The sequence below is a fragment of the Narcine bancroftii genome, chromosome 2 (assembly GCF_036971445.1).
Source record: "Narcine bancroftii isolate sNarBan1 chromosome 2, sNarBan1.hap1, whole genome shotgun sequence".
Lineage (NCBI taxonomy): Eukaryota > Metazoa > Chordata > Chondrichthyes > Torpediniformes > Narcinidae > Narcine > Narcine bancroftii.
The window spans coordinates 212,579,294-212,597,383 of NC_091470.1; the positions used below are offsets into that span (position 1 = coordinate 212,579,294).

The 18,090-nt window shown below is 48.6% G+C and overlaps 1 protein-coding gene across 3 annotated transcripts in view; it reads right to left on the reverse strand.

Annotated features, from left to right (window-relative positions):
• dpys (dihydropyrimidinase) overlaps positions 1 to 18,090 on the reverse strand; it is a 104,286-nt gene that overhangs the window by 35,861 nt on the left and 50,335 nt on the right. For all 3 annotated transcript variants that reach the window (XM_069920256.1, XM_069920258.1, XM_069920257.1), the window contains exon 5: positions 2,766 to 2,922. In XM_069920256.1, the coding sequence (XP_069776357.1) occupies positions 2,766 to 2,922 (157 nt within the window). The remainder of the gene's footprint in view (positions 1 to 2,765; positions 2,923 to 18,090) is intronic.

An 18,090-nucleotide genomic window follows, 5' to 3' on the forward strand; every position in this document is an offset into this window, starting at 1 on the left:
GATATCAATAAGCTAGAGAGGGTGCAGAGAAGATTTACTAAAATGTTGCCTGGATTGCAGAATACAAAGAAAGATTGATTAGACTGGGTCTTTTTTCATTGAAGCATAGAAGGTTGAGGGGGGGGGATTTGATAGAGGTATTTAAAATTATATGGGGCATAGACAGAGTAGATGTGAATAGGTTCTTCCCCTTGAGGGTAGGTGAGATTGGAATGAGGGGTCATAAGTTAAGGGTTAGGGGGCAAAAGTTTAGGAGTAATATGCGGGGAAACTTCTTCACTTAGAGATTGGTGGCTGAGTGGAATGACCTTCCCGAAGAGGTGGTTGCAGCAGGGTCAATTTTGTCTTTTAAGAAAGGTTGGATGAGTGCATGGATGTGAGGGGATTGGAGGGTTATGGGCAGGGAGTGGGTAGGTGGGACTAGTGGAGTTCACTTAAATCGGTATGGCCTAGAGGGGCCGAGATGTCCATAATGTAATTGTTATATGGTTATATATTGTCCGTGAACTACTCTTTGCAGACGATGCTGCTTTAGTTGCCCATTCAGAGCCAGCTCTTCAGCGCTTGACGTCCTGCTTTGCGGAAACTGCCAAAATGTTTGGCCTGGAAGTCAGCCTGAAGAAAACTGAGGTCCTCCATCAGCCAGCTCCCCACCATGACTACCAGCCCCCCCACATCTCCATCGGGCACACAAAACTCAAAACGGTCAACCAGTTTACCTATCTCGGCTGCACCATTTCATCAGATGCAAGGATCGACGATGAGATAGACAACAGACTCGCCAAGGCAAATAGCGCCTTTGGAAGACTACACAAAAGAGTCTGGAAAAACAACCAACTGAAAAACCTCACAAAGATAAGCGTATACAGAGCCGTTGTCATACCCACACTCCTGTTCGGCTCCGAATCATGGGTCCTCTACCGGCATCACCTACGGCTCCTAGAACGCTTCCACCAGCGTTGTCTCCGCTCCATCCTCAACATCCATTGGAGCGCTTTCATCCCTAACGTCGAAGTACTCGAGATGGCAGAGGTCGACAGCATCGGGTCCACGCTGCTGAAGATCCAGCTGCGCTGGGTGGGTCACGTCTCCAGAATGGAGGACCATCGCCTTCCCAAGATCGTGTTATATGGCGAGCTCTCCACTGGCCACCGTGACAGAGGTGCACCAAAGAAAAGGTACAAGGATTGCCTAAAGAAATCTCTTGGTGCCTGCCACATTGACCACCGCCAGTGGGCTTATAACGCCTCAAACTGTGCATCTTGGCGCCTCACAGTTTGGCGGGCAGCAACCTCCTTTGAAGAAGACCGCAGAGCCCACCTCACTAACAAAAGGCAAAGGAGGAAAAACCCAACACCCAACCCCAACCAACCAATTTTCCCCTGCAGCCGCTGCAACCGTGTCTGCCTGTCCCGCATCGGACTTGTCAGCCACAAACGAGCCTGCAGCTGACGTGGACTTTTACCCCCTCCATAAATCTTCGTCCGCGAAGCCAAGCCAAAGAAAAGAAAAATACCTTCACTGTATAATTAGCAGCCTTTAAATTCATCTTCAAAAATGGCATTGCTGCGCCAATGTGTCCTGTTGGCTCTGACACAGTCTGACAGCAGTGCACTTGTTGTTTTAACATCAGAGCCAGATAGACGAATGGAGAGGATATTGTGCCCAAAGCTGCCTAAGCAGGGAGGTACAAAGGGAATTAGCAAAAAGCATATGTAACCATGGGTAAGGCTTGAAAAGGAAGAGTGTTCAAGAAGTGAGTGGAAGGTTTGGGAATTCATCTCCAAAGCCCTTACAACATTGGAGGCACAGAACATCACAGAGCAGGCCCTTCAGCCCACAATGTTGTGCCGACCTAAGGAAACCTAAAACCCAACATTCTCAATGTTTCCTACCTCACAGCCATAATCCTGTATTGTTCTTATCAAAGAGTCCCTAATGTACGAACCTCCATAACCACTCCCGGCAATGCAATCCGCTCACTACTCCCTGTGTAAAACACCTACTTCTGACATCTCCCCTGAACTTTCCTCCACTCACTATAAACAGATGTTGTTTGGTGTTCCCTACTGTCACCCCAGGAGAAAGTTTCTGGGTGTCCACCCTGTCTAAACCTCTCATAATTTTACTTATGCTGTGGATGCATGGACGAAGTTGAGATTGTAGATGCAGGATTAAATGAGAGTTAGAATTGGTGTTGAAGGTCAGGGGACCTTTTGCCCAGGATGTCCCAGGACAACAAGGCAAGTGTCTCTGTGGGGGTGAAAGAAAGAGGGAGGGGATGTTTTATGGTGCCACTACGTTGGGAGCCCAGTACTGGATCAGACAGCAAGTCATCATTTGGGGATGAACCAGTGACAAACTGCTTCCAGGTGGAATCACATTGTCCCAGCAAGAGCTCTGCATGGATTTACCTCGAGCAAAAGAAAAAACATCACTACCTAGTTCCAGCATGTCATGACTAGTGAAAGACAACACCACGTGAACCTGGTCTCCTTCACTGCACCCCTGATGTTAACTGCACCTCTGTGTCAATTTTGACTCCAAGTGCCCAACTGATGTCTACTGCAGCAAGATGCAGCCCAGAATCTTTGCCAATTCTGTTTCAGTCTGCAACAAATAACAATAAAGCAAACGAGCAATATGAGGTCTGATTTCTGGACATGTTTGTTAAATAGGGACGGAGTATTATTAACAGTGCTGTGCTGCTCATCTTCATTCTGCAATTAACGTTTCTTTTTGAAGTGTGTTTTGACAGTACTCACTTTGCCAGCAGGTCCATGAGATATCCTGGTGTAGTGGGGTCAGGTCTGAGTGGAGGGCCCATGACATGGCCTGCAGCTTTGCGCCAGTCTTTGTCCCAGTAGGAAGTCCCATCAGTCCCAAGACTGGCTGCAATAGGTTCCCCAAAGACGACCTTCCCTAAAAGTAAAACAGTTTTGTTGGAGATTCGTCACAAAATAACAATGCTTATTGATGAAGGTCATGTGATTTTGTGTTTGAATGCCTACAAATTTAACTGAAGCAGAACCAGAGCTTCCAAATAAACGATCTATTGCAGCTTTCTCCTGAGGTCCCCATTGCCCTAAATGTTAATTCACTCTTTGTCATATCAAGATATGGCAGAGAGCCAAGGTCATAGGATTCAACACTGTCCCAGCTGAGAGGCATTGTTCAATATGGCATGTTGTGCACACTGGGCTCACATACGCCCCCACCCCCCATACACACACACACACGCACACACACATATAGACCTGCATACACACACACATGCGCACACACATACATATACATATACACACACTCTCATACACACACATACACTCTCACACACACACACACACACACACACACATACACATACACTCTCACACACACACACTCACACACACACACCCGTATTTGCCTCCCAACCTCTAGACAAAACTTTCCAAGTTCTATTATTTCCCAATTTCAGAACACATCATCTTCAAGGAAATGTAAGGACGATATTCTGAATTACTATCTTATTAATCCAATAAACCAAACTTTGTAGATGAAGTTTTAAGTAGCTTTAATTTGTTGATAAAACAGATAAACATTTTGCATAACTTTGCACTAGGATTTTCATAATAATGAATAAACAAAGTATTTACTGTTTAATGATATAACAATATTCAACTTTAAATAGATAAAAGAAATGACAAAATAAGATGAATTAAGATGAAATAAGATTAATTCAAAGAAAAATATCTCGAACTAATGTCCCCTTCATAAATCTTTGAAGAATGAGATGTAAACTCTTGGTCCGCTCGGATATTACAACATATGATGTCATAATCACTATGGTAACACTACAAACAATACTTTCTTAAGTGGATAGGCACAAAATTAACTACAAATCAAAAATGCCTAATTATTATAATAGACATTGATGCCAAATATATAATAATTATTATTACAGATACAGAAGTAAATATGGTAAGTATAAGATTAGAAATCAAAACATTCAGCTGGTTGTTGAGGAGTGAGAGGGCATTGAGGGAGTTGTTAAACTTCCCCGGACGATACTGGATGTTGTAGCTGTACGTTGCCAGATTGACTCTCCAGCGCAAGATCTTATCATTCCTGATCTTGCCCCTGTGGGTGGTGTTGAACATGAATGCCATGGCCCACTGGTCAGTGAGGAGGGTGAACCTCTTGCTGGCCAGGTAATGGTGCCAGTGACAGACTGCTTCCACAATCACCTGGGCCTCCTTTTCAATGGCAGAGTGCCCTAGCTCGGAACCATGGATGGTCCTGGAGATTAAGGTGACAAAGTTCCCCTTCTGGTTCAGGATATCAGGAAGAGCCACATCAGAGGTAGCGTTCTCCACCTTGAAGGGGGAGTCGTCGTACACGGCATGCATCGTGGCACCTGCGATATCCTGTCTGATGCGCGTGAAGGCTGCCTGCACCTCGGATGGGAGAGGAAAAGTTGTGACCTGGGCCAGTGGGTGGACCTTGTCTGAGAAGTGGAGAACCCACTGTTAGTAGTGGGAGTATAAGCCAAGGCACCTGCAGAGGGCTTTGAGCAAAGGGGGGCAGGTCCTTTAATGGGCGCATCCATTCTGGATCTGGCCCAATGACACTATGTACCATGATGTTCCCCAGGATGGTGAGGTGGGTGGTTCTGAACATGCACTTCTCTTTGTTGTAAGTGAGGTTTAGCTCCTTGGCTGTCCGGAGAAATTTCTCCAGGTTGGCATCCTGCTGGTCATGGCTGAGATGGTGACATTATCCAGGTACGGGAAAGTCGCCTTTAGCTTGTGCCGGTCTACCATCCGATCCATCTCCCGCTAGAAGACAGAGACCCCTTTTGTAACCCAAACAAACCTCGGCAGAACTGGTACAGACCCCTGTCCACCTCAAAGGTGGTATAGAGCTTGTCCTGCAGGTGGATGGGGAGTTGGTGATAGGCTGACCAGTTCATTTGTGGAGAGGACCCAGTAATGGGCTATCTCATTTACCATGTCGGCTATCCTTAATAAGGGGTAGGCATCCAACTGGGTGTACTGGTTGATTATCTGGCTGTAATCCATGACCGTCCTTGGCCACCAGGACTTGGACTCTCCATGGGCTGTTGCTGGGCTCTATGACACCTTTTGCCAGAAGCTACTGCACCTCCGTCCTAATGAAGTCTCTGTCCATGGTGCAATAGCACCTACTTCTGGCGGCTATCAGCTTGCAGTCTAGTATGATGTATGAGAAGAGGGTGGGAGGGGTGATGCACAGTGTGGAGAGGCCACAGGTTAGCCGGGGCTGGTTGGACGGTGCACTGTGGAGCGTGTGGGGGCAGGGGGCCCCTGAAGGTGAAGGTGATGCTCTGCAGATGGCATTGGAAGTCTAAGCCCAGGAGGACTGGGGCGCAGAGTTTGGGCATGATCAGGAGCCTGAACCCAGTGAGGTGATAGGCGGCGTCCGGAGGCATGGGGTGCATCGGTAGGGCAGTCTGGTCAGCGACTGTGTTGACCACATCATCTCCAGTGCTGTGCTCGTTGTAGGCCAGGGATGACCCGGGTGGCTGTGGTGCCTGTCCAGCACAAGATATCAGTGCCACGTGGGGGTGCGTGACGGCATCATGGCTGGCCTTCTTCCCCATCTGCGCTGGTTGCGCTGGGGGAAGTGACGTTGCACTGTCAGCCGTCAGTGCTAGTGACATCATCATTGGCGGCGGAAGTGACATCATTGTAGTCTGCAGGCGTGGCGTCTTAGAGGGGCGGCACTGGCAAGGTCAAGGGCTAGTCCGGCACATGGCATGCATGCGGCAATTGTTACCGGTAAGGCCAGAAGTAAGGCTGCCGAGGTTGGGGAGGCCAGAGGTTGCTGTGGGGGCAATGGCATTGCCCAGCATTTACATGTGGCTGGGACTGGGTGGGAGGGGGCCTGGTCATAGAGGATCCCTGAGCTGCCAGCAGGCTTTGAAAGGCACTCTTTAGCGAAATGACCTTTATTGCCACATCTTGAGCAGTACTGATTTCTGGCCAGGCAATGTTGGCGCGATCATTGATCTGATCCACACCAGGACCCACAGTACTTACAAGGGCATGGGGTGCCCGCAGCACCGATGTTCTTATCCACCGTCTGGTTTTGGGCCACAGCTTTTGTCTGTGCTGACCACATGGAGACCTGGGGAAGCCAAGGCTTCGGTGTGCAGGGCTGCTGCCTCTAGGGTTCAGACTACCTCCACTGTTTTGGCCAGGAAATAGATATTGTCCTCCAGCAGCTTCTGCCTGAAGGCTCTCAAGTGTAGACCCCGAACATAGGCATCCCTGATCAACCTTTTGAACTCCCTTTCATTCACCACGGGTTCTGCCAGACACAGTCAGGCTAACTCACGTAGGGCTCACAGGTAGGAGTCAGCTGTCTCTCCAGGCTGCTGGGCATGAATACTCAGAAGGTACCTCGCAAAGCCATTTGTGGGAGGTTTGTACATGGTTTCTAGGGTGTTTATCACTTCAGAGTACCCGGAGCAGTTTTTGAGGGCCTGGAAAGCTCAGGGACCCAGCTTCAAGTGGAGTAAGATGAGCCTTTTCCATCAGAGTCTAGGATGTCGTCGGCGTGTGCCTCGATGATTGCTTCAACTGTGTGCTTCCAGATTCAAAGTGTGCCTGTGCTTCCGGATGGCATGGGTTGACTTCGAAGCTCCCGGCGCTCAGGAGCTTCTCCATTACAGCTTCAAATTTTATGTTGAATAAATTGTGATGCGCTATCAAGCAGAAAGCAGACACAAAACATAAAGTCTGATCAACAGCCTTTATTCTACATAAACTTCCACAGAGCTAGCTATTAGAATGCTGTGCAAGCTCTGAGAATGACCTCAAGGGGCCGGATCTAGCTTATATCCCGGAGGGTGATTGGCAGCCAACTGGGTGGGGCTTGGTGGCTATTGACAGCCGGCCAGGTGTTGCCTGGTCTTCCAGTGCTCTTCTGCAGGTACACAGGTTGCCCCCTGCAGTAGGCTAGTGGTGTATTACCACACCTATCATCGAGATCGTTAATATATATGATAAACAGCAGTAGACCCAGTACTGATCCCTGAGGCAGATCCACTCATTACTGGCCTCCAACTGGACAAACAATTTTCCACCACTACTTTCTGGCATCTCCCATCCAACCATTGTTAAATCCATTTCACTACTTCATCATTAATACCTAATGCTTCCACTTTCCTTACTAATCTCTTGCCAAAAGCCTTACTAAAGTCCAAATCGACAACATCGTCTGCCTTCCCCTCAACAACCTTTTAGTATCCTCCTCGAAAAATTCTATAAGATTTGTTAAACATGATCTTCCACATACAAAACACTGCTGACTACTCCGAATCAATCTCTGTCCTTCCAAATATACCATGTCTAAGAACACTTTCCATTAATTTACCCACCACCGACATCAGACTTACAGGCCTATAATTGCCAGGTTTACTTTTGGATCCTTTTTTGAACAGCGTAACAACATGAACCACTCTCCAAACCTCCGGTACCTCCCCCGTGACCAGTGAAATTTTAAATATTTCTGTCAATGCCCCAACTATTTGTTCAAACATACTTAAAGTGATAATGCACAATAGGATAATGATAATGAACTAGTGCCATATAGAATAAAAACCCCAGTAACCAGTACCCTAGGGATTGGTAGATGCCAGATAAGTGAAATTTCCGGTTGCTTGAGACAGTGTGTTGCGTGATTGGTGAACTAACAGTGAGGCGTACCAATTTTAAACTCCTGTATTTTGTAACTATTTTGTGTGATTTCTTTTTTTTTTTGCCAGTTGCTTGAGACTGCCAGTTGCTTGAATTGTGGATAACCAGGGTTTTACTGTACTTTGTAAAAAAATAAACCACAATCGTAAAGGTCCAATTAAAAAGAGGTAATAAATATAGAAGATGGTAATTAGTCACAGTTACCTTAGTGCAAGAAGGTGACATTGTTACAATGCAGTCAGTACTTTTGAGAGACCATGGCACAGAATACCTACTTACTGATGCCACGTATAGAAAATGTTCATTGCCATTATTCTAAAATAGTTTTGTTTCTTGGTCTTTGTTAATTTAATGGGTTAGTGGACTATTTCCAAATTAAGTGACTGGTAAGATCATCTCTTTCCATCTGCCAAAAGATCATGTTTCAATTCACCTTTTGTTATTATTCACTCTCTCTCAACAATCATGCAGTCAGTCTGACTTTCATCTGAAACTCACTGAGGAGGTTTTCAAAGTTGTCAAAATCCATAAATGGACCATGATCCCAGCTCCACTTGGCCAGCTTCGCAGTTTCTTGCTTTTAACCAGTAATCGCCTTTACTGGTTCTGAAGCATCTTGAGTCAAATAACTTGACTGCCAAGAATGGAGTCTGGCACCCTCATGAGGTCACTAACGGCATTTGACTTTGTTAATATTGGAATGGTGCACAGCAAATTGTGAAAATACTGCCATTAACATTTTGGAAGTCAATTTTATTAGTTTTATTCTAAAATAATATTCAGCTTTACTTACAATTGAACTAATTCACAATATTGGTTTAAAGGGCAACAAAGTTAGTGCAAGAAGCAAAACACGAAAGTCTGCAGACACACGTGGTTGAAGTAAAGACACACAAAGCTGGAGATACTCAGCAGGTCAAACAGTGCCCTTTATATAGCTAAGGTAAAATACATAACCAATGTTTCGGGCTAGACCCCTTCATCAAGGTTTGGAAAAATGTCAACAGGTGTCCAAACAAAAGAGTGGGAGAGGGAGGTGTGGTCGTAAAGGCAAGTGGAGGAGTGAGGGGACAGCAGTGATCAAGGGGAGGAGGGATGGCTGGAGGAAGGGAGAAAGGGGAAGGGAAGGGGGAGGAGGAGCAGGTCAACAGAAACTGGAAAAGTCGAGTTAATGTCATCTGGCTGGAGAGGACCCAGATGGAAAACCAGGTGTGGTTCCTTCAATTTGAGAGTGGTCTTGGTGGGACAGTGCATAAGGCCATGGGCAGATATGTGAGTGTGGGAGTGTGACACAGAACTGAAATGGTTAGCTCCTGGAAGATCCCTGTCACTGGTGCAAATGGATCAAGGTGTTCAGCAAAGTGATCTCCCAGTCTGCGCCCAGTCTCTCCAATGTAGAGAAGGCCATAAAGGGAGCACCGGATGCAGTAAATCAGTCCTGCCGATACACATGAAGTGTTGCTTCTCTTGAAAGGGGAGGAGTTATGGGTGCAGGTGTGGCACCTCCTGGAAGCAGAGAGAAAGATGCCAGGGGAGTGATTGGTGGGGAGGGATGTGCATGAGGGAGCGGTCCCTACAGAATGCAGAGAAGGGAGGAGAGGGGAAGATGTGTCTGGTCGTGTGGTCCTGTATTAAGTGCCAGAAATTTTGGTGGATGATGTGTTGGATGTGGAGGCTGGTGGGGTGGTAGGTGAGGATGAGGGGGATTCTATGTTTGTTACTTCTGGAGGCAGAAGGAGCCAGGGCAGATGAACGGGAAATAGAGGAGATGCAGGTGAGGGCTGAGTTGATGGTGGTGGGAGGGAAGCCACGTTTGTGGATGAAGGCAGACATTTCAGAAACTCTGGACTGGAAAACCTCATCTTAGGAACAGATGCGGCGGAGACGGAGAAATTGAGAGAAGGGGATGAAATTCTTGCAGGGGACAAGGTGTGAGGAAGTGTAGTCCAGTTAGTTGTAGGAATTAATGGGTTTGTAGTATATGTCGGTGAAATGCTTGTCTCCCAAGATGGAGACAGAGAGATCCAGGAAGAGGAGAGTGTTATCAGAGATGGACCAGGTGAGTAGGAGATCAGGGTGGAAATTGGCCGCGAAATTGACAAGCTCATTGCGGGTGCAGGAGGCAGCCCTGATGTAGTCATCAATATAGTGGAGGAAGAGTTGAGGGCCCTTGTCTGTGTAGGCTTGCAGCATGGATTGCTCCACGAAGCCCACAAACAAGCAGGTGTAGGTGACACCAGTTAGTGCAACGCTGTTACAGCGCCAGCGACCCAGGTTCGAATCCCACGCTGTCTGTAAGGAGTTTGTACGTTCTCCCCGTGTCTGCACGGGTTTCCTCTGGGCGCTCTGATTTCCTCCCACTTTCAAAATGCACGGGGGATGTCGGTTAATTGGGTGTAATTGGGCAGCATGGACTCGTGGGCTGAAATGGCCTGTTACCGTGCTGTATGTCAAAATATAAATTAAATTTTAAAAATATATCCATGTAACCAATCACCCCTGTATGTTTTTGGAATGGAGGGAGGAGACCGGAGTCCCAGGGAAAACCTATGCAGGTCATGGGGAGAATGTGTAAACTGTTTCCAGACAACAGTGGATTCGAACCCTGGACGCTGGTGCTGTGCTAACGGGGATGATGGCCAACCACAGATCATCCCTGGGCCTTCTTTGGTAGTAGAGCACAAGGACCACAAAGAATTATACAGAGTGTGGCACATTGGCGCCCAGGCTGGATTTATCCCAAAAACCACTCACTCGAATGTTGAAAGAGTGAAATTGGAAGTCGATTCCTCCTGCTACTCACAATTAGACAACGATTCTATGATCCATAAACAAAGCTCTGTTGCCTTTAATTCCTTATTACCTGCCTTCTCGGGTAAATTATTAGTTTTCTGCACTGAAGAGATGATTTTTACAATAATATTAAAAAGTCAAAGAGGACAAGTTTGGGGTCAGAGTGAAGAGTGCAGTGCCTCTGGTGGGAACGAGGGTGGAGTGGGTGAGGGCCATGATAGTAGTTGTGTCAGTGTGGTGATGTGGCTGCATGCACTGGCTGGCCCACCTTCCAGGGTTTCCCTGCCTTAGCTCCTCTCTTGGGTGACCCTGGGCCATAAAGGTCGATCCCTCTCTCCTTCCCGCTCATTTTCCTAACCTAGACCCGGGCCAGCAGTCTCTTGCTCAATAAAGCTTCAGTCTTCTGTCTGCGTCATTACTGGGGCTATCGATACGTCCAACAATTTATTGAGGAAGATTTTGGAACTCTCCGGTTATGGAGAAATTGCTGCACCCTGAACGGCTGGAAGTAGACCCCCAAGTCCCAGGTGCATCGGTACTCTTCGAGCAGTGGGTGAACTGTTTTAATAATTTCCTCGATGCCGCTGCGGAGGTGGTTGACTCGGATGAGAAGAAGCTCAAGATCCTTCAAGCACGAGTCGGCCAGAAGGCCTACCTGACCATCTTAGGCTGTGCAACCAACACCGAGGCGATGGCTGAGCTGTGGACACTCTATAAACCCAAGGTGAACTCGGTTTACTCCTGTTACCTGCTGCCATCCCAGAAACAACAGCCTGGTGAGTCTGCTGAAGAGTTCATCCGGTCTCTGGTCACACTGGAAAAAGACTGTTCGGGGAATCTCAAGGGCCCAGGCATGATATCGTTGAACCAGTGCGTGTAAGAACTGATCAGAGATACCTGTGTGTCAGGATTGAGGTCGGACTACATCCAGCAAAGACTCCTCGAGGAGGACCTGCTCCCTTTCAAATAGGCAATCGAACTGGTCAGAACTCTGGACTCGGCCCAGCGCCAGGTGGTGTCGATAGCGGGCAGAAGCAGGCCAACTGTGTACGTTCCACCATGAGGGCCATCTGCCTGGGACTCAGCGCTGGGAATCAGCGACCTGACTGCGGCCACAATCACGCTGACCGCATCATCGAGATGCAACTTCTGCGGGCAGGACAGGCACCTGAGGCGCCTCTGCCCCACGAAAGGGCTGTGGAAAGAGGGGCCACTATCAAAGGGAATGCAGGTCCCCATCACAGCCAGTGAGTAGTGCAGCATGCGTTCCTGAAGAGCTTCCGGTGCTGACCGTGTGCATGGTGAGGGGAGCGCCATCTTACTGGCCATGGCTCCCAACCTCGGCACCTCGGCCTACCACGCTAGTGACATCACTTCCATCTGCCACAAATCCACTTCTGGCTTCTTCTTCATCCGATGCTGTGTGGGCAACATGGAGGATGCCATCTTGGGTGGACTTCCCCAACAACGACGACAATGAAGGAACACCGCTCCTCACTTCAGTGACACTAAATCAACCCAGTCCTCACTCAATTTCAAACTCAATGATGCAGATCGAGGTGAAGTGACATAAAATTAACTGTCTTTTTGATAGCGGCAGTATGGAAAGCTTCATACACCCCGATGTGGTCCAGAGACTCTCCCTTCTGGTCTGACCCATGACCGGAATGGTTTCAATGGCGGCCAGGGACCAACAGATGAATATTTTGGGGTATTGTATAGCATCGCTGACGGTGGAGGGGGAATGTTATAATGACTTTGTGTTATTAATCATGCCCTGCCTCTGCGCGCCGATCCTCCTAGGCCTTGACTTTCAGAGTCAGTTTAGGAGTGTGGCGATGGCATTCAGAGGCCCCCAGCCACCGTTGACTGCATTCAGGTGTCCATCCCAACTGGATAGCTAGCCCCCGTTACTGTCCTGTGGCCCCAACACCCAATCTCCGACACCGTTCAACGGTATGAGCACTTGGTCCCTGGCACCGTCCTGCGGTACTGGCACATGGTCCTCAGCACCATCTAGCTGTCCTGGCACTCAGTCCCTGACTACGACCTGTGACCTCACCACCTTAAGGGTGACCCCTCCATCGCTGTTCGCGAACCTCACTCCGGATTGCAAACTCATCGCCACCAAAAGTCAGCGCTATAGTTCGGAGGATATGCAATTTATCCGGGCTGAGGTCCAGCGACTCCTGGCGGAGGGGATCATAGCCCCTAGCACCAGCCCCTGGAGAGCACAGGTCCTCGTGGTCAGAGGGGCGGGCAAGCACCAGATGGTAATTGACTATAGTCAAACCATCAACCACTTCACCCAGCTGGATCCGTATCCGTTCCCCTGTATAGCCGACTTGGTCAATAAGCTTGCCAAATACAGAATTTTTTCGACTATTGACCTCAAGTCAACTCCCCCTCCGTCCAACCAATCGAATCTACACTGGATTCGAAGCCGACAGGAAACTCTTCCATTTCCTGTTGGTGCCCTTCGGCATCACTAACAGTGTTACTGCTTTCCAGAGAGTAATGGTGGAGGAACACGGGGAGACGGCAACATTCCCCTGCCTCGACAATGTCATCATTTGTGGCCATAATCAGCAGGACCACGAAGCAAACCTCGCCAAGTTCTTGTGTACGGCCAAGTCCCTCAACTTGACGTACAACAAGGACAAGTGCATGTTCAAAGTGCCTGGCCCTTCTTGGATGCATTATGGCACATAGTGTCATTGCTCCTGACCCTGACCACATGCTACTCCTTGTCTCAAACACCCTGAAGGCACTGAAAAGATGCCTAGGGCTGTTCTCACATTACACTCAGTGGGTGACCAACTACGCCGATAAAGCCCATCCCCTAATTCAATCAACCACTTTTCCACTATTGGCGGAGGCCCAAGCTGCTTTTAATCAGATCTGTGGGGACATCACTAAGGCCAGGATGCATGCCATGGATGAGTCTGTCCCCTTCCAGGTGGAAAGTGATGCCTCCAATTTCACACTGGCCACCACATTAAACCAGGCAGGCAGGCCAGTAGCATATTTTTCCCACACCCTCCACGGCCTTGAACTCTGGCACTCCTCTGTCGAGAAGGAGGCGCAAGCGATCATTGAGGCAGTACGCCACTGGTGGCACTACCTAGCCGGTAAAAGATTTACCCTGATGGCTGATCAGAGGGCAGTGGCCTTTATGCTCAGCACCAAACAATGGAGTAAAATCAAGAATGACAAGATTCTGAAGTGGAGGTTTGAGTTATCCACCTACAACTATGACATCTTGTACCGGCCGCGGTAAGCTCAATGATCCCCCAGTTGCCCTATCCCGAGGGACGTGCACCAGTGCGCATCTCAACCATCTCCAGGTCCTGAACAACAGTCTGTGCCACCCCAGAGTTATGAGGTTCTATCACTTTATCAGGTCAAGGATCCTCCCATACTCCGTCGAGGATGTCTGGTCCACGACCAGACACAGCCAAATCTGCACCGAGTGTAATCCTCAGTTCTACTGGCCAGAAAAGGCACACCTCATCAAGGCCACTCGCCCTTTCGAATGACTCAGTGTTGATTTCAAGGGCCCCCTCCCAGCCACAAATAGGAACACCTACTTCCTGATGGTGGTGGATGAGTTTTCTAGGTTCCCCTTTGAAATTCCCTGCCTGGATATGACCTCAGCCACAGTCATTAAGGCCCTGAGCAGTATCTTCACTCTGAATCGGTACCCCGACTACATTCACAGTGACTGGTGGACCTCATTAATGAATGAGGAGTTGCGTCAGTACTTCCTGACCAGAGGCATAGCCACCAGCAGGACCACCAGCTATAACCCTAGAGGTAATGGCCAGGCTAAAAGGGAGAACATCACCGTTTGGAAGGCGGTGCTCCTGGCCCTGAGGTCCAAAAACTTGCCAGTGTCCTGCTGGCAGGACGTGCTGCCCGAAGTCCTCCACGCTATCTGGTCGTTACTCTGCACCGCTACTAACATCACCCCACATGAATGCCTCTTTGCTTTCCCTAGGAGGTTGGCGAATGGTTCTTCCATCCCTCCCTGGCTGACATCCCCAGAGCTGGTTCTCCTTCAGTGGCACGTCAGAGGCCATAAGATGGATCCACTGGTTAAGCAGTACACCTCATTCATGCCAACTCCCAGTATACATTTGTGAGGTACCCGGACGGTCACGAGGACACTGTGCCCATACGAGACCTAGCAAGGCCAGAGACCCTGAGGCTGCCTTGCCGGCTGCTGACCATGCCATGGACCCGATGGTGCCACATCCAAGCACAGCCCTGAAGTCCGAGCCACCTACCTTGCAGCCGGACATCCAGGCTCTTACACCTGCAGCTGCGGAGCACCCCCCCACCCCCCGCCCAGTACTCCAGGAGTCCACCGCCAGCACCCCAACCCCCACAGTTCCTGCAGCGGACACTCTCCCGTCAGCCCCCTCTTCAGAGGAGTGCCGTACTGACATGCTAGTTCCCCGACGGTCCGGCAGACAGAGGAGGCCGCCTGTGCAGCTCAACCTCTATCTGGTGGGGGGCATCCACTTCTTCAACCTGGTTATTTAAATATTTCTGTATTGCTGTTATTACCTCCGGATTTTGTTGTTACCGGTGGGTTCGTTTTGAAAAAGGGGGGTTGAATGTGGTGATTTGGGCTGTATGCACTGGCTGGCCCACCCTCCAGGGAGGGAGACCTCCTTTAGCTCTTCCCTTGATTGTACTCATGTGACCCCGGGCCATAAAGTCGAGTCCCTTCTCCTTCCCGCTCATTTTCCTAGCCTAGACCCGGGCCAGTAGTCCTTGTCTGCATCAAGATACGCCCAACAGTCAGCAAATGAAAATTTAATGGCCCAAGAAGCAGAGTGGTGGAGAAGCAAAAAAGTGACATCAGTGGTGGGGTGAGAATGGTGGGGGGAGGGTTAAGAAGAGACAGAGATGGCAGAAGAGTAGCTGAATATCATGATGGCCCCAGAACACGATGAACTGCGACCACAGAGGCAGTAGGGTGTGTTGAGGACAGAGAGCCCAGCATCGGAAGGCAGGCTCAGGAGGGGTGGGGACTGGAGTTAAGGCTAAGCATGGGATTAGAAGAGTGGTGAGCCTCAGGAACATGGTGGGAGGAGGGGGAAGGTGGGGCTTGGGTGAGAGGATCATAATGAGGGGCTGGCAGGGAAGATAAAGGAAAAGCCAACATGGTACTGGAAGCCGGAGACTGGGCAGTAGAGTAATGGGAGGGAACAGGCAGAGGTCTCAAGGTACAAGGGCACCAAGTGTCACTGTGTTGAGGTTCTATCCAGATGTTGCGAAGGATGGGCCTGGCTCCTTGCCAGTCAGTCAGATAGACTTTGCCACACGACTTATCCTTCGTGGAAAAGTTTTTCCAGAGCAACATCTTTGACCATAAGGCCATCAGGCAGTGGTCAACACGGAATGTCCTGCAGAAACTGAGGGACAAGGACTCAAATGGATCCAGTGGGATTGTATCCTGAACAGACCATAGAGTTCAGGGTGCCTCATCACCAGAGATCACAAACAATCGCCAGGACTTGGCCTGGTTGGTGGTGAGAGAATCGCTCACAGTGAGCTCCTTCTTGTACATTCGGAACATCATCCACGACGCGTGTTGTCCTCAGGACGGCTGTGGTGGTGTGGTGACCATCGCCCACCAACTTGCTGCATGCAAATTCGCAAGGCATGTGTAGAGAAGGATGCAAGGGTCCACGTCATGGTTCATCCCCAGCAGCAGCGTGACAGAGCACTTACTGATCTATGGGCTGTTCCCAGGCTGGAAGACCATCAACTTGGTGAAAGACACACTTTGGTCGGCCTTAAACCTGTTGGTCTTTCTGCACACGGAGATGTTGGTGAGGGAACACTGTTGAATGGTATGTGCAGAGGGACGCAATAAGGCTCGATACAGCCAACACAAGGGGGCTGTGGGAAAGGATCATAGACTAGAGTCCTCCCATAACTGGGCACTGAGGGGCTGAGACTGAGGGGAACTCCTCAAACTACGGGGGTGGGGGAGAAACATCAAGGTGTCACAATAGTGGAAATGGGGTATTGAGAGAAGAATGAGAAATATACAATGTTGAGAATGCATTGATATGATTGACACTGTGAATGCAAAAAGTCTGGAACAGTGTTCTTGTAACTCAATTCTTGTAAATAATTTATGGTGAATAAAGTATATTTTGGGAAAACATTTTGAACCCAGTGCAATGGAGGATTAAAACCATGTGCCCAGATGCTTTTTGCTTATGTGGAACTGAAGACACTGGGTCCACACTCAGGTCACCTTACTTTCAGAACTAGCAGATGTAATTAAACTCAGCCATGGGGATTTATCTGAAGATACACTTTGAAATGGAATTCCACTGTGAGGCCCAGGCAAAGCAGTTGTCAAATGCAACACTCTGAAATTGACGAATTGATCACAACCTGTCTTGCTCGAGAAGTTTTAATAAGTCTTTGTATCTACGAGATAAACCAGGAAATCATAACATCCTGGTTCCATAATAATTAATCTTTTAAATTGTAGAATAGTATGCTCAGCTTTGATTTTGACTGACAAATGTTAGAAGGAGTAGGCGCATGATTAATTGTTTTTGGGGTATATAAGCTTGTGGTCCTGCTGCTGAAGTTTAGACTCTCCGAGGGGTGGGAACACCCCTTGTCAAGAAGGAAGAACAGTCAGAGTCTGAGCAACGTCCCGGTCAGGGGAGGTGGAGAAGCTGCTACCGGCGCCCTGACAACCTACTACAAGTGTATAGTCGTTGCCTCGCTTCGGCAGTTGGGACCAGTCCAAGCGTTGATAAGTATAGTTGGGAAGGGCTTGCATATTGTAGTGTGAAATCAGCTTTTGAATTTGTAATAAACATTTGTATAAACTGAACTACTCTCGGAGGAGTCACGCGATGGAGTAGTGGCCGGACGGTGAACTCCAGCCCTCTCCAGAAAAGTCGGGAAAAACAAGAGAAAACACAAAGGCACAGAAATAAAAGTTACAGAAAAGTGAGTATAAAGGTGGAAAGAAGATGGCGACAAAAAAAGAAAAGTCGAAAGCAACGGTAAGAAGAGAGGAAGAGAAGACAAAGGAGGGAAAAGGTGAAGGCCTTACCTGTCCGAAGAGGCCCGCTGCGGAGAGAGAAACCCGCTCCCTCAGGTCGGTAAATAATGGACTACAAAAATGGCTCGTAGAGCCGAACAAAAGTGCGCAACCGCGCATGCGAATGAAAAAAAACACACCGACGGGAGGGGGGACCAGCTGGGGAGTCGATCTCCACAGCCGGCAACGACAGCTGCAGAACACCTGCAGCAAGAAGAGACCACAGAAGACAATAGAAACAAGATAGAAGAGGAGGAAAGGGCACCAAAGAAACAACAGATGGTCAACCCAGAGGAAGAAGAAGAGGAAGAGTATGGTGAAATAGAAGAAGAAAAGAGAGGCAAGGTAAAGGATATACTTGCTCTTATTAGAGGATACATGGAATCATTTAAAGAATGGCAAACACAGGAATTTAAGGATTTAAGAAAAAGAATAAACAACACAGAGGAGAAAATAATTAAAATGGAGATGACCTTAACAGAA